This window comes from Puma concolor, chromosome D1 (genome assembly GCF_028749965.1).
Source record: "Puma concolor isolate L17-30 chromosome D1, mPumCon1.1.hap2, whole genome shotgun sequence".
NCBI lineage: Eukaryota > Metazoa > Chordata > Mammalia > Carnivora > Felidae > Puma > Puma concolor.
The window spans coordinates 7755570-7770062 of NC_141676.1; the positions used below are offsets into that span (position 1 = coordinate 7755570).

Here is a 14493-nt window from a genome sequence, read left to right on the forward strand (position 1 = left end):
CAGCAGGAAGTGCAGCCGGCTGCTGGCCTCAGCAGCTTCCTAGCTCAGAAAGCTGCTCCGTTGGAGCAAATGAGGAAGTTTCACTCCCACCCTAGTCCAAGGTTTTAGAGTTCGCTGCAATCACGTTCAAGTGGAATTAAAAGCCTACTCGAAGTTTGGTGAAGAGCAGCGAGGTCTTTTTTTCTGTGGTTGCCAAATGATCCTTTATTGAAGCATTTTCCCTCGTAGTGCTCACCTAGCTGGGCAGCCCACCCCTGCTGACATCATCTATGGTGTCACGAGGCCCTCGACATGGCCGCTCCCACGGGGCAGTCTCCAGGATCTCAACGGTTCCATTGAGTTCTCTAGCTGAAGGCTGGTGCCGTATGCTGGGCACTGTTGACAAGCTCGTCAAAAGGGAGTATCCTGACCGTGCTTCAGGTCTTCCTGGTCTCCCGGCAGTTCCTTGGGGGCTCTGATCAGGGCAGCGGCAGAAGGTACGCCCGGGATCAGGGGCCTGTCCCCAACAGTTTTACTGTCCTCCTCAGGCCCTTCCGATCACTGGCCGCCTCGGCAACGTCATCGCTGTTTCTCGTGACAGTGGGGCCAACTGACAGCAGGCGGGGGTGGATGTGGTATCCCCACCGGGCACATCGGGTATAGGATTTTGATCTCACTGGGGTTGAACTTGAGGCAGCATGGCGGAAGCGGCAGGTGCGGGATGAAACCCCATCTGGAGGAAGGTGCACAGGGGGCCTCCTCTGAGCAAAGAGCCAGAAGTGAGAGCGGGGAGTTCTCTCAAAACGAAAACACAGAGCAGCTGACAGATTGGGTCTCCCGAGAAGGTGGTCCAAAGACTCTCATACCGGGAAACATTTTTTGCTCTTGCCCGGGAGCCGGTGTTCTCTCCATCCAGCTGGTTTCTGGCGGAGATTAGAGGGCGAAGAGCGAAACAGCACAGGAAATTACCCGAACCTCTGGAGTCGGTGCCCTTCTGGATGGGGAAGCACCCCACCCCCCAACCCTTTCAGCTGGCGTGGGGCGACAGCGCCACCTAGTGACTGAAGCATGGACGTCACCCAGGGCAGCCTCATTACAAAGAGGCTCTGGTTCCCAGTCAGCTCACACTCCCACCTCTCCAGCACTCCAGGTGGGAACCCTGCGGGACCTCGGCCTCAAAGTCATTTGGCAAAACAAAATTACAAGGACATAACGACGTATAACCACGCCCGACTGGCTTGTTTTATTGGAGAAGGGACGTGGAGTTAACAACGTGAAGACAGTTGGGAGCTGAGGTCGGGAAGAACACCCTCCCCTCCCCGTACGTGCCCACTGCCCCAAATAAAAAATAACCAACTATGGGAGAGCAGCCGAGACAGCGACTGAGGGTGGGGAAGGGAACACGGAACCCGAGGGCGGCAGAAGAGACCATGCGTGTGCTGGGAGGGCCCAGAGGCAGCGGCGGTGCGAGTAACGTGAGTACGAGTCTCTGTGTCTTCCACGTGGGTCTATATAAATATAGAGACAGAAGTCGTTCGCTTTCCCCTGCTCTCCCCTCTGCTCGGCGCGGCTGGCCGCGGTCCCGGCTCCTCTTTCCACACGAGGGCGAAGGGAAGGGGATGATGAGGAAGTCATCACCGAATTGCGATCAGACCCACATCCATCAGCTTCTGGATCTTCTGTGCTATTACAGGATTCTTTAAGTGTCTGATGGGGAAAAAAAAACAAGTTAAGTGAAATGAGACTTGACCTGAAAAGGGCTTTCTGCTCTCAAAACCACCTCCATGCGACCCCCCCCCCCGAAAGGCACCAACAGGAGGCGGCTGAAGGGTCTCCGGAGAGGACCATTCTGTGAAGGCCCCGGCCCCGCCCGGCAGGAGCCCACGGACACAGCTTTCAGCCGAGGCCGCTCCGTCTTCCCGCCAGGCGGCTCCAGCTACCGTGGCCGACGCAGCAAGGAGGCCCTTTGGGCTCCCCGCCAACGGCCCCGCCGCCTTTTCGACGGAAGAGAACACACGGCGGCCGCTCGCCCGGACCGATGACGTCCCTACCCACCTTGTGCGGCCGCACCTCTCTCCACCTCGTCCCCCGGGGCCACCTCCGCCCCCCTCTACTTACTCGCTGAGCGCCTGGGGGTCCTTCTGCATCTGTTCCAGGATGAGCCGCATGGCCGGGTCACTCATGATCTGCTGCACCTCGGGGTCGGCCATGGCCCGTCGCTTCACGTCCTCAGGGCTGTCGTGCCGGTTGTACTGGGCCATCATACAGCGCTGGTACCCGTCTGCCGCCTCCTGCATCCCAGCAAAGCCAACAGGGGAGGGCGTTAGCACTAACCGGGTCACCGTTTCAGCCCAGACAACAGGGGGAACGGAGAAGTGGGAAGTCAGAGAGAAGCGGGCAAGAGGAAAGGGTCGGTGAGGAAACACCGAGACGACCCGGAGGAGGACCGGAGGCAGGGGAGAGACCTCCCCCCCACCCCCGGAGGCCAGAAGCAGCCTCACCTTACAGTTGGAGTCCAGATCTAAGGCCTTCTGGTAGACGTCCATGGCTTTCGTGTAGTCCTTCATCGCTTCCAGGGCAGCCGCTTTCCGCGTGTACCCCTTGACTGCGGACAGAGACGGGAGCGGTGAGGCGTTTTCCAGAACGCGGCTCCAAGGGACACCACTCCCGCCCTGTCTGTCATGCGAACGCCAACATCCTTCCCCCCACCCCGCTGGCGCCGCTGGCTCCTGCCGCAGGCCCCTCTCTCGGCCCCTCTCGCGCTCTCTGGGCCACGTCCAGGGACGGAGAGGGGGCGGGAAAGCACTTACTGAAGGTCGGCTCTAGCTGGATGCATTCCTCACAGTCCTGGGCAGGAGAGGAAAGCAGAAAATTAGGCTCATTCCTTCAGATAAACTACCCTAAAGCAGAATGATCAACAGAGCTCTTCGCCTGGCCCCACGACAGTGTTCTTTCGCATCCGGCGCTTCTGTTAACCCGGGCATCTGGGCCGTTTCACAGACGGCCCAGCCGAGGTGGCTTAGAGAGAGGAAGTCAAGCAGAACCACGAGGGACGACCATTCCAGACTATGGACCGCCGACCCCACCTAAGGTGAGCGGCCTAGACTCTTCAAAAGGCTGAGGTTATGGGAAAAAATGAAAAAGCGGGCAAAGTTTTCGTTTGAGGAACTGAAAGGGACATGACAACCAAAGGAAACACACAACCTGGACACGGGCAGCTTTCAAGGGGATTTGGGGGGAAATCTGAGGAGAGGACCGCAGCAGACGGCCCTCTGGCCTTCAGTCCACGACCAGGCGGGTGCGACTGACACCGTGACTGGAAGGGAAGGATCCTTTCAGGAAAAGCACACTCAGGAGCGCAGAGTGCCAAAACCTAGCCTACTTCTTTTCGCAGATGGTTCCACAAAAACGCATCCCTACTTCTTGCCAAAAGAGGTGGAGGGCACACAGACGTTCTGGCTATTTCTGTTTGAAGTACCTACAAGGTGGAAAATCCCAGCGAAAAGAATGCAATGCGGCCGAGTTTCAACACCCCGGCCCGCTTGCAACTATTCCAGCCAGAAGCTAGATCAGAAATGGTTCCGTTCACTGTTCCCCTTTGTGTAGCTGGGGGAGGATGTGCTCTTCCTCACAGGCAACTGCCGAGGTCCTGCACTTCGCAAACCAACCTGTTTTTGACGTTGCCCTCGTACCCATACGGGTGACCTTTCGAAGCCAGGCACAGGCCCAGAAGTTAGTGGCCTCAAAAAACAAAACCCGTGTGTGTCTCTAGATGGGTCACATTTTGTCACCTTCCCAGAAGATGGTCCGGGGATGGACCACACTTTAAAAATCGTCTAGCCTCCCTCTCTCTGCCCCTCCCCCACTCACACTCGTCTCTCTCAAAAATAAACACTTAAAAAAAAAGGAGGGGGGGGCCTGGGTGGCTCCGTTGGTTGGGCCTCCTTGGTTGGCTCAGAGGTCATGATCTCGCGGTCTGTGAGTTCAAGCCCCGCGTCGGGCTCTGTGCTGACAGCTCGGAGGTTGGGGCCCACTTCGGATTCTGTGTCTCTTTTCTCTCTGCCCCTCCCCTGCTCGCGCGCTGTCTCTTGCAAAAATAAACATAAAAAAAATTCAAAGTCATCTAGAGAACAGTTTAGAAATCGCCAACAGAGGCACAGAGCAGGTCACGTTCAAGAGAGCAATGAAGATTTCCTTCCCAGCGTCGACATCATCACACGAGACCATACTCAATACGCCCGAGAACAGCAGAGCTGCTAAGGGAGCTAATCAAAAAGGGACCAAAGATGGCAAAGCTTCTGCGGGAAACGATGCCACGGCTCTTCAGTATGGACGCACACATAATTACAGGCAAACAAACACTGTGCTGCCCCAGGATGCAGCACCACCGCTGGGAGAGGATGCCTAGAAGATCAGAAAGCGGGGTACCTGTGTGAGGTAACAGTACTCAGCCTTCAGGAGGAAGGAAACACGGACACCTGCTACAGCACGATGCTCAGTGAAATGAACCACACACAAAAGAACAAATACCGGATGGTTCTACTTACAGGAGGTCCCTAGAGGGGTCACATTCAGAGAGCCAGAGAGTGGAATGGTAGCCGCCAGGGGTCGGGGGAGTGGGAGTTAGTGTTCAAAGGGTGCACTTTCAGTTTGGGAAGATGGAAAGGTTCTCGATGAGGAAGGTGGTGATGGGTGCACAACAATGGGAATGGACTTGACCCCAATGAACTGAACATGTAAAGTGTTAAAAAAAAAAAAAGGGGAGAGGGGGGAGGGGAAGCGATGGGGAAGAAAAAGAGTCCATCATCGGCGAAGATGGAAACGGATCCACGTTTCCAAATATTCCCAACCACACTCACAACAGATGGGTCAGGACTGAGCTAGCATACGTCCTGCATCTTACAAACCTCACACGCACGGCACCATCCCTCTGACTCTAAGATCAAAGTAAGAACATCAAAAAGACGTTCACGACGTGAAAAGAGAAAAAACAACGTTCCTCATGCACAGATTCGCTGCCGTAACAGGCCCCGCACACGCCCAGATGTGCCCACCTTGAGCGCCAGCTGAAACTCCAGGAGTTTGGTGTAGCAGGCGGCTCGGTTGCTGTACAATTTGGCATCTTTTGGGTTCCGCTTGATGGCTTCTGTGTAATGCTTCATGGCCTGGGGATAATCCCCTGGGCAAGGAAAGAAGAAACTTTTTTAGAAAGCAAAAAGCCACCCTCCTCCCCCACCGAGGGCATTTAGCTTGCAGTCTGCCAAGGCACAGAGAACACGTCTGCATCACTCATCACTCATCCAGAAGCTCTGTCACCTGAGCTGGAATGTACCTTTAATGTTTATTTTTGCACGGTGACGGAGCGCAAGTGGGAAGGGGCAGAGAGAGGGAGCGACAGAATCCGAAGCAGACTCCAGGCTCTGAGCTATCAGCACAGAGCCTGACGCAGGGCTTGAACTCATGGACTGGGAGATCATGACCTAAGCCAAAGTGGGACGCTTAACCAACTGAGTCACTCAGGCGCGTCCCTGTAACATACCTTTCTGAAAACATTCGTTGCCTTTGTTCTTTTCCTCCAAGGCCAGGTCGGGGTTTATATAGGCCAGCCGCTCTTGCTCCTTCAGAATTTTCTCCGCCTAAGAAAAAATAATCCTTGGAGTAATCATTTACACTGTTGGACACCTAAACACTGGACTAAAATAAGGGTCTGATTCAGATTTTGATTTGCAGAAAGTACTGTCAGCAACATTTTAGTTTTTGTTCAGAGCATGCAACTCTTCATCATCTTGGGGCTGGGAGTCTGAGCCCAGGTTAGGTAAAGAGATTACTTACTTAAAAACGAAAGAATTACACCTTCCTCATCATGAAAACACACAGTGAGACGATGAGCAATACTGACATATGCTTGGTACAAGATTAAGCGTGAATATGAGGCATGTGTTAACAGCACAATTCACTTTCTGACCCGTCTTTTTGTGAATAAAAATCGACCCCACTCCGTAATTTAGGACAACTGGCACGATAACACAACGCTTTGGTTGCGTAAAATAAAAAATAAATCTTAAGTCACGATAATAACCCTAAGCGCACTGACCTTCAGTAAAAGGTTACGATCTTGGCCGACAAAAAGGACGGCAAAAAAATCACGGTTACTCCTTACACGTTGTCAAGTGACAAGGACGAGGTATAAAATGACCAAAGACACGACTTAAAAAAAAACCTTAACGGTTCATTATTAAACATAATGCTACAGTGGGTAAGAAATACCAGGACCCGTATTCTTTCCCTACCCACCTGCTGGCATTTCTTGAGCACATCCGGGGTCCGGTGCTCTGCCAAAGACTTGTTGTAGAAATGGATGGCGTCCTTATACTTTTCCTCTTTGAAGTACGAGTTGCCAATTCGAGCATAAGCTCTAACGAAACAAGCAGAAAAGGAATGTGCTGAGAGCAAAGCAGAGACAAGGGCAGCTCCTGGAGAGACGCCCCCCGCCCCCACCCCGCTCGGACACCACACCCTCCGAACACCTCTTGTCTGGACGCCCGTGGCCTCCTGTCCGGCCCACGGCTTACAGAGCAGGCTGTGTGGCCAGCAACCGTCCTCCCCACGCAGGAAAACTTAGGTCTTGGACATCGACCCCCCCACACCACTCGAGGTACCGCCGAAGGTCGCGCGTACTTGGCAATCTGTCGATAGTCTTCTCGGTTTTCTCGCCCCACTTCGATGGCCTTCTCACAGAGCTCCCGGCATTTACCGTAGTCGCCCTTCTCGAAGTACACGGCTGCCGGGCAGGATGGTTAACGAAGAGTCAACCCGTGTCCCTCCCCGGGACCGCCCGACGACAACGCACTCACCCCTCGGCCTGGGCCTCACCTGCTTGATTGGTCATGTAAGTCATGTTGGTGGGGTCCAGGTCCTTGGCTCTGTCGTAGTGCTTCAAGGCCGTGTCAAAGTCTTTCTTCTTGTAGGCCTCGTTCCCCAACTCTTTTTCTTTCAGCGCCTAGATGAGGTGTGGAAGGAGCACTGAGCAAACCGAACGGAGGCGGCAAAGAGCTTGCGACCCGTCACGGGCCGAGCAGCGCGCACGACTAGCCTTGTGTGCGGGAGCACGGTCCCCGCGCTGCGGCCACTTCTCAGCCAGCTGCAGGATTAAAGGCAGAGGGCTGTTAGAACGGGACGCTAACGGGGAGCTTGGTTGGCTCAGGTCATGATCTCGCAGTTTGTGAGTTCGAGCCCCGTGTGGGGCTCTGTGCTGACAGCTCGGAGCCTGGAGCCTGCTTCAGATTCTGTGTCTCCCTGTCTCTCGATAATAAACATTAAAAAAAAAAAAGGAAAAGAACGGGATGCTAAGGTCTCACCTCAGCCTCCTCTAAAACTCCCCCTTCTCTATCTACCCTCCTGGACTTGGTCAGAAAATAAAGGGCTTTTTCAGGGGAGAGAAAGTCCCTCCGACCTGAAGCAAGTTGGGAGAGAACAGCAGTTTTCTACCCGGTTTGACCAGGGGAGGCCGTGGCAAGTCCGGTTTCCGTGAGGCGGCCACCTCGGGGGCTCTGTGGTCAGAGCGGCAGAGGGAGGGGTCGGGGATGCTGACAAGGGTCTGTCCCCAGGGCACGAGTCTCAGCACGGCGCTCCACCGCCCACACCGCAGGGCCAGCTTCCAACTTCGAGACACCCCGGACAACCGACGCTTACTCATGTGAAAGCGCTTAATTTGGCACCGATCTGTCGTTCCTGATAAGAAAGGAAATAAAATCCCCGAAGCACACGCCTCCCGCTCTGGAAGCCACTGTCGCTAAATGGACAACTTTCAACTACACGCCACGTCCAACCAGAAAACAGAGCCTGAGAACGCGCGTAGACGACATCCTTCTGGGTCACAGCAAGGACAAGGGTCACCCAAAACCTGACCGGCTTGCCCTGACCCACACCCACGCTGGTGGCACGGGCGCAGCTCCGGGGACCACGGAAGGGCAGCTCGTGCAGCCACAGGTCCCACACGCGCCGTGCTTGTGAAATCGCTCGGAAAGGGAAGCGTTTCACACGCCGACCGCTCCGACGGAAAACAGCGACCCAGCGCTCAACGACGACAGCCGCCCCCGCGTCCCGGACGTCCTGCGGACAACGCTGTTCGAAACGTGTGAGAGGAAGGAGGAAAAACGAGACCTGCTTCTTATTCTCTGGAAGATCTTCTTCCATCGGCTCTGGCTTGGTGTCCTTCTTGGGAGGCGGCGGCGGAGGCGGCGCGGCCACTTCCTCGTCCTCATCCATGCTGCCCAGGTCGACCCCCAGCAGGACGCTGAGCGTCGTCATGATCCGGGGATCCTGCAGTTTCCTAGCAGTGGTTTAAAAACAAAAGAGAAAAAAAAGAAAAGAAAAGCACAATGATTTATTATTTCTCCTCACAACTGATTTCAGTATTAGGTTTTCAAATAAGAATTCAGTGGAATAACTCTCATCACTTCTTTGGAAACAGCGACTTTTTTCTTTTTAAGTTTATTCGAAAGAGAGAGACAGAAGGCGCACAGGTGTGTGCAGGGGAGAGACACACAAGGAGAGAAAAACCCAAGCAGGCTCCGCGCCCGTCAGCACAGAGCACAGAGCCCGAAGCGGGGCTCAAACGCACAACGCCAGGATCACGTACCTGAGCTGAAATCAAGTCAGACGCCTGACTGAGTCACCCAGGCAGCCCTGCCCACAACGGAGCTTAAACCCACATTTGCCGCTAAACCTCAGATTACCGTGTAAGAGAGCTGCTCACCCGCAGAAAAAACTGCGAGATTCTGCACCAGCCATGAGGTACCACCGGGGAATACTCAACCCTTCAAAAATCCATTCCCGATGAGCTAACAGACGTCAAATTTACTTCTCGAAGCCAGGAGACACAAAGAGGGACGGGATCTCAGAAGTCAGAGATTCAGAGTCACAAATACCAGTATGACTAAGAGACGCATCTTTACACCTGACACTCTCTTCCACCATGACCTTCCACTGCAACATCCCAGGAGACAGCGTCTGATACGTATGGAAAGGATAGACTTGGTGCCAGATCAGAATTATAGGAGAGCAGCAAAGAGGCACTTGAAGGTTAGGAATGAAGATTCCAAATTATTCCGACACATGTCCTCTTTAACCCTTTCCAGAAAGACAAACCAACAAATACCTACCGCTCACTGGAGAAAAACAAAGGCAGAAACCCTGCTGTCTAAGGAACACCTCTACACACACACACAGGATTCCAGAAAAGAAGTACCACGTTCACACCCATTTCCAGAGACAACAGTGCTGTCTCAACTTACGTGCCCAGGTCGGACGGTTTGCTTCTCAGTTGTTCTATCAGTTCCCGGTAGGTAGGATCAGCGAGCAGTGTCCTCGTCCTGGGGTCGCTCTCCAACTTCTGGTACAGATTGGGCATGTTGAAAGGGTTCATGAACTTCCTCTCTGTTCCGAACAAAGGGAAGCACATGATGAGAAATCAGTTCACTTGAGTTTTATGCCCCCTAGTCCACCAGACATTTAGAGGGAGCCTCAAAGTTAATCCCATTAAAAAAATTTCAAGGTGTGTTTCGGGGTGCTTGGGTGGCTCGGTCGGTTAAGCATCCAACTTCGGCTCAGGTTGTGATTCCATGGTTCGTGGGTTTGAGCCCCACAATGGGCTCTGTGCTGACAGCTCAGAACCTGGAGCCTGCTTCGGATTCTGTGTCTCCCTCTCTCTCAAAAACTAAACATTAAGGGGAAAAAAAAAAAAAAAAAAAGGTGTGTTTTGTTTCTGAGACAGAGAGTGAGCTGGGGGAGGGGCAGGGAGGGGGGGAGAGAGGGAGGGAGAGGGAGGGGGAGGGGAGGGGGAGGGGGAGGGAGAGGGAGAGGGAGAGGGAGAGGGAGAGAATGAATCCCCAGCAGGCTCCATGCTGCCCATGCAGAAACCAACACTGGGCTCAAACCTACAAACCGTGAGACCACGACCTGAGCGGAGATCAACAAGAGTTGGACTTTTTCTTTTTTAACGTTTACTTATAATTGAGAGAGAGAGAGAGCATGAACATGGGAGAGAGAGACAGAGAAGGAGACACATAATCCAAAGCAGGTTCCAGGCTCCGAGCTGTCAGCACAGAGCCCGACACGAGGCTTGAACCCACAAACAGTGAGATCATGACCCGAGCCGAAGTCGGACACTCAACTGAGCCACCCAGGCGCCCCTGAGAGTTGGGACGTTTAACTGGGCCGCCCAGGTGCCCCAAAGTTAGTCCCGTCAAAAAAAAGAAAGAAACCAACAGTGTACTGGGGCCTACCTGCCAACCGGGCCTCCATATTCTGTAAGCCCTCTTTGAGCTGAGGATTATTTGCTTCATGTTTTAAACCCTCTTCATAGGTTCTCTTGGCTTCTTCAAATCGGTTTAAGAACTCAAGAGCTGCTGCTTTTCGCGAATAGCCCTTAAACCAAAAAGAAAGAACACGACAAAATAAAGAACACCTAAGAGCCCAGAAGACGAACTCCAAAGAAGCTATTTTACGCTCCCTGGGACAAAATGGATATCCACGTGAAGGCCAAAGGAAAACAGGAGGAGAAGCACATAACGCCAAGACTGAAAACCGTAAGGATCCAGCCACATCTTGAAGACGCTCACCCGCCCCACCTCGATTCATCTTCCGACCCAGTGTCGTCCGCTCCTCTGGTGGCATTTTCTTTCTCAGTAGCGCCAAAGATCAGACCTGCCTTCACAACTGACGGCACCTCGGATGTGACAAGTGCCACGACTCTGAGGAGCATCCTCCAACCGGGAGAACAGCGGAGGGGCGATACACTACGCAGTCTACTGGGACGGGCAGCCAGCCGGGTCGGGAGGGCCCAGTATTTGAAAACAGCACACCAAGGAGGCATTTCTGTGAAGCGTCAAGAGCCCCAGTCCACCCACGGCTTACCTTGCCCCAGTCGGGCTTCAGGTCCACGGTTTTGCAGCCATCCTCATAAGCCTTCTGGTAGTCACCTTTCTTGGCGTAGGCCGCTGAGCGATTGCTGTAGAGCACGTGGTTCTGGGGATCCAACTTGATGGCCTCAGAGTAGCACTGTAACGCATCATCGATGTTGCCAGCACTCAGGGCCTTATTGCCCTTCTCTTTCAGCTCGTTTACCTGAGGAAAAAAAGGAACCAATGTAGTTTCTTCCGTAACGCTATTCTTTTCATGTTTTTCCTAGTTCTTGAGAGAGAGAATGTGCGTGCGCAAGCGGGAGAGGGGCAGAGGACCCGAAGCAGGCTCCATGCTGACAGCAGTGAGCCCGATGTAGGGCTTGAACTCACGGACTGCAAGATCATGACCTGAGCCGAAGTCGGACCCTCAACCGACTGAGCCACCCAGGTGCGCCGGTCCCAATTGTTTTTTTTTTTTTAATTTTTAAAATATTTATTTTTGAGACAGAGAGAGACAGAGCATGAACGGGGGAGGGGCAGAGAGACAGGCAGACATAGAATCGGAAGCAGGCTCCAGGCTGTGAGCTGTCAGCACAGAGCCGGACGCGGGGCTCGAACTCACGGACCGCGAGATCGTAACCTGAGCTGAGGTCGGACACTCAACCGACCGAGCCACCCAGGCGCCCCATCCGGTCCCAATTTTTTAAGCGACACTCATACTTCGGTTGTCAACAAAAAAGTTACTTTACACACCGAGAGAAAGAAAGCGTAAGTGAATTCATTTGCCATCTCCCACACCTTCGGGTGGGGCCAACAAGAAAAATAAGTAACCAGGAAAAGCAGGCTGACACCTCGCTCTCTGCTGGCTCCAGTTCGGAGGAACGCGCATGGCAGCCACTCTTTGCTCAAAGCCTCCACCTGGGGCTGACGAAGCCACTCTAGAACACACTCATGAGCTCCTTTCGTGGAAAAAGAAATCCACTGGCCACGGGAATGCCAAGAAGCCCAAACGGTAAACCGAACACAGGCCTAGTGGCCTAGTCGGTCACTCCTCGAAGAGACCATGGCGAACGAAGGAGCAGGAGTGTGCAGGGACACAGGCCCCCCAGCGAGCGACCTGAAGGCTTCGCGATGGCTTCTTGGGAGCCTCAAGATGCTTACCCGCAATCAGGAAGAATCTATTTCCATTCCCAGGTGGGGTAACCCATCACAACGTGGTAGAGCTAACTCCCCAGATCAGTCTTTGCGGCGTTTAATTATTACTATAAAAGATACACAAGATAATAATAACCTACTTGTGGTTTAATCCCCTACCCTCTCAAACGTTCAGAACGTGGTCCTGATTATAGGGCTTCTCCTACACCATTCTCTCTCCAGATCTATCATCCAGCCGTGAGCCGGCACGGACGGATGCAAGAAAGAAGTGTTAAGGGAAACACCTCTGGAGCCTCGGGGCAAACCGATTGGGAACTTCCCTCCATCAACCAGAGATGTGAGAGAGACAGCCTTGAAAAAGGAAAAGTCCGGCAAACAGGGCCAAATCTAGCAAGGGATAAAAATCTTCGAACCCGGGAAGGAGACCAGAAAGCAAAAACTTAAAAAACTAGTATCAAGCGGCAGCTGAGAATGGCGCCATGGAGTTCTTGTCTCTCCCACAAAACACCCCTTTCCACACGGAGCACTGACCAGCAGGTCAGGAAATCAAGCCTGCAGGTGGTGACCAGCACTTTGAAAGATCAGGTAGGATAGAAAATACCAGCACACCAGGCACATGATGGCAAATGCCATTATGCTAAATAAACGCGCTACACGGTTGCAGGTCCAAACTGGGTAAAAGGTATATTACCCTGGGATTTATCTGAAAAGCGCGAAGTTTAAAACATCAAAACATGAAAAACTGGACACGCAAATCCCTCCACCTTGGATTATTTCCTAAAACTGAAATCCAGATCTCCAAGCTGAAGATGAAAACCAAAGGCAGAGGCGTCGCATGTCCAACCGGCCCAGGAGAGCAGGTCCTGACACACAGAGGTAGTAAACCGCCAGGCTGCCCGCACTACAATCACAAAGTTGCCTTCACTCGTTCATTCACTGTCTGCCCCTACGTATGTGTTTTAGCTCTTTCTACCTACACCGGGTGGTGCGATTTTAAAAAGTTTTGTTTTTTTTTTTTCCTATTTTGACAAACCCCTTCAATTGGAGAGTGATGTGTTTCTCATTCCAAAACTCATTTTCTTGTCCATACCTCAGTCTGTTTAATCCCAGATGCAACTTTACTATCCCAAGTGAGCAAAAACTTTTTAACCCCTCCATTTCCACTCTTTCTTAATTTACCAAAGAGGCTCCAGATCTGGTTAATCGTTACGCTTCCACTGACAGTTTCCGACTGAATAAAACCTCTCCAGGCTTTTCACAACCTGCGGGCTGCCGAGGATACAATTAAGCCACCGAAAAGCAACCAGCCGCGGTTACAAACTCGGTCCCCTAAAAATGAGCCCAGGCAAATAACTTACTTCTTGCTGCTTATCTACGTAGCCTACTACACGAGATTTTCTACAGCGACCAATTCCTCCTTGGGTAACCAGAAACCAACTTTCCAGAAATACCAGCCTTCAGCTACTCTCGAATCACACACACACCCCAAAACAGAAAAAAGGACGGGAGGAGCCACACATCTCTCTGCAAGACGCTGCTAGACCTGGACTGGTTCTAAGGACTTTCGCCGCACCGTCCCTTTCCTGCACCAGGCAGATAAGTCGGCCCGCTACTCTTCAAACCTTCCATCAACGCTCTTCCATCCCGGCCCTTCCAGATGCAGGAAAAGTAGGATGTGCTACCTGGCTACTTCCAGTGTACTTCCGTCCCCGCTCCCTGCATCCCTCCAAGTTAACTGTGACCAAGTCCGGGTGGCTTCTCCGTCGGCAATCCCCGCTCTCCCGGGTGGCGCATTCCCTGGTGTGGACCCGGTCCCTCCCGCCGGTTCCGAAGCCCCCCGCCCACCTCCATCCCTCCCAGCGCCGCCCTACCCACCCCCACCCCCCCGCCGGCTCAGTCCAGGGCCACCTCCCGGGAGGCCTCCGGGGCCCAGCCACGGCCTCTCTTCCCGCCGCGGGACCGACTTAGAGCCGGACTGTCGCCGTCCCCCGGTCCTCCTCGCCGAACCGGCAGGCGACGGGCGCTGAGTGGACCCCGCGCCCCCCGCGGCCCGGGCCCGGCTACACTGCTCACCTCCCGCCCGGTGGGCCGCGGCCCTCACGCCCTCGCCTCCCCAGCTGCTCGCCCGGCCCCAGGCCGCCGCCCCGACCGCCTCGATTAGCGCCCGCCCCGCCGCCGCTCCTCCACTCGCGGCCCGGCCTCGGCCTGTCCCCGAGTGGCCCCGGGGCCTCGGCCCGCCCCTCCCCCTTCACCTGCTCCATAGCCCGGCCCGGAACCCCGTTGAATCGACTCCGTCCGCTCCGCGTTCCCAACCGCACGCGCCGCCTTCTGGAACCTACTAGAAGCTGCCGGGACCCCCGGATCCCGCCCCTTCCTCGCCTGCTCACTGGTCGCGCTCCCCGAGGGGGCTTTCTATCCTTCCCTACTATTGGCTTGAAGTCTGGCCCATCATCTT

The 14493-nt window shown here is 54.0% G+C and overlaps 1 protein-coding gene across 1 annotated transcript; it reads right to left on the reverse strand.

The window, feature by feature from the left end:
• Positions 1-1197: 1197 nt before the first annotated feature.
• STIP1 (stress induced phosphoprotein 1) lies at positions 1198-14407 on the reverse strand. Its single transcript, XM_086677091.1, has 14 exons — positions 14291-14407; positions 10897-11106; positions 10266-10407; positions 9276-9417; positions 8143-8311; positions 6853-6979; positions 6658-6760; positions 6274-6394; positions 5519-5615; positions 5034-5158; positions 2790-2826; positions 2481-2584; positions 2098-2270; positions 1198-1686 (listed from the first exon to the last, which is right to left on the reverse strand). The coding sequence occupies exons 1-14, from the start codon at positions 14297-14299 to the stop codon at positions 1614-1616; spliced, it is 1632 nt and encodes a 543-aa protein (XP_086533217.1). The 5' UTR covers positions 14300-14407; the 3' UTR covers positions 1198-1613.
• Positions 14408-14493: the final 86 nt, after the last annotated feature.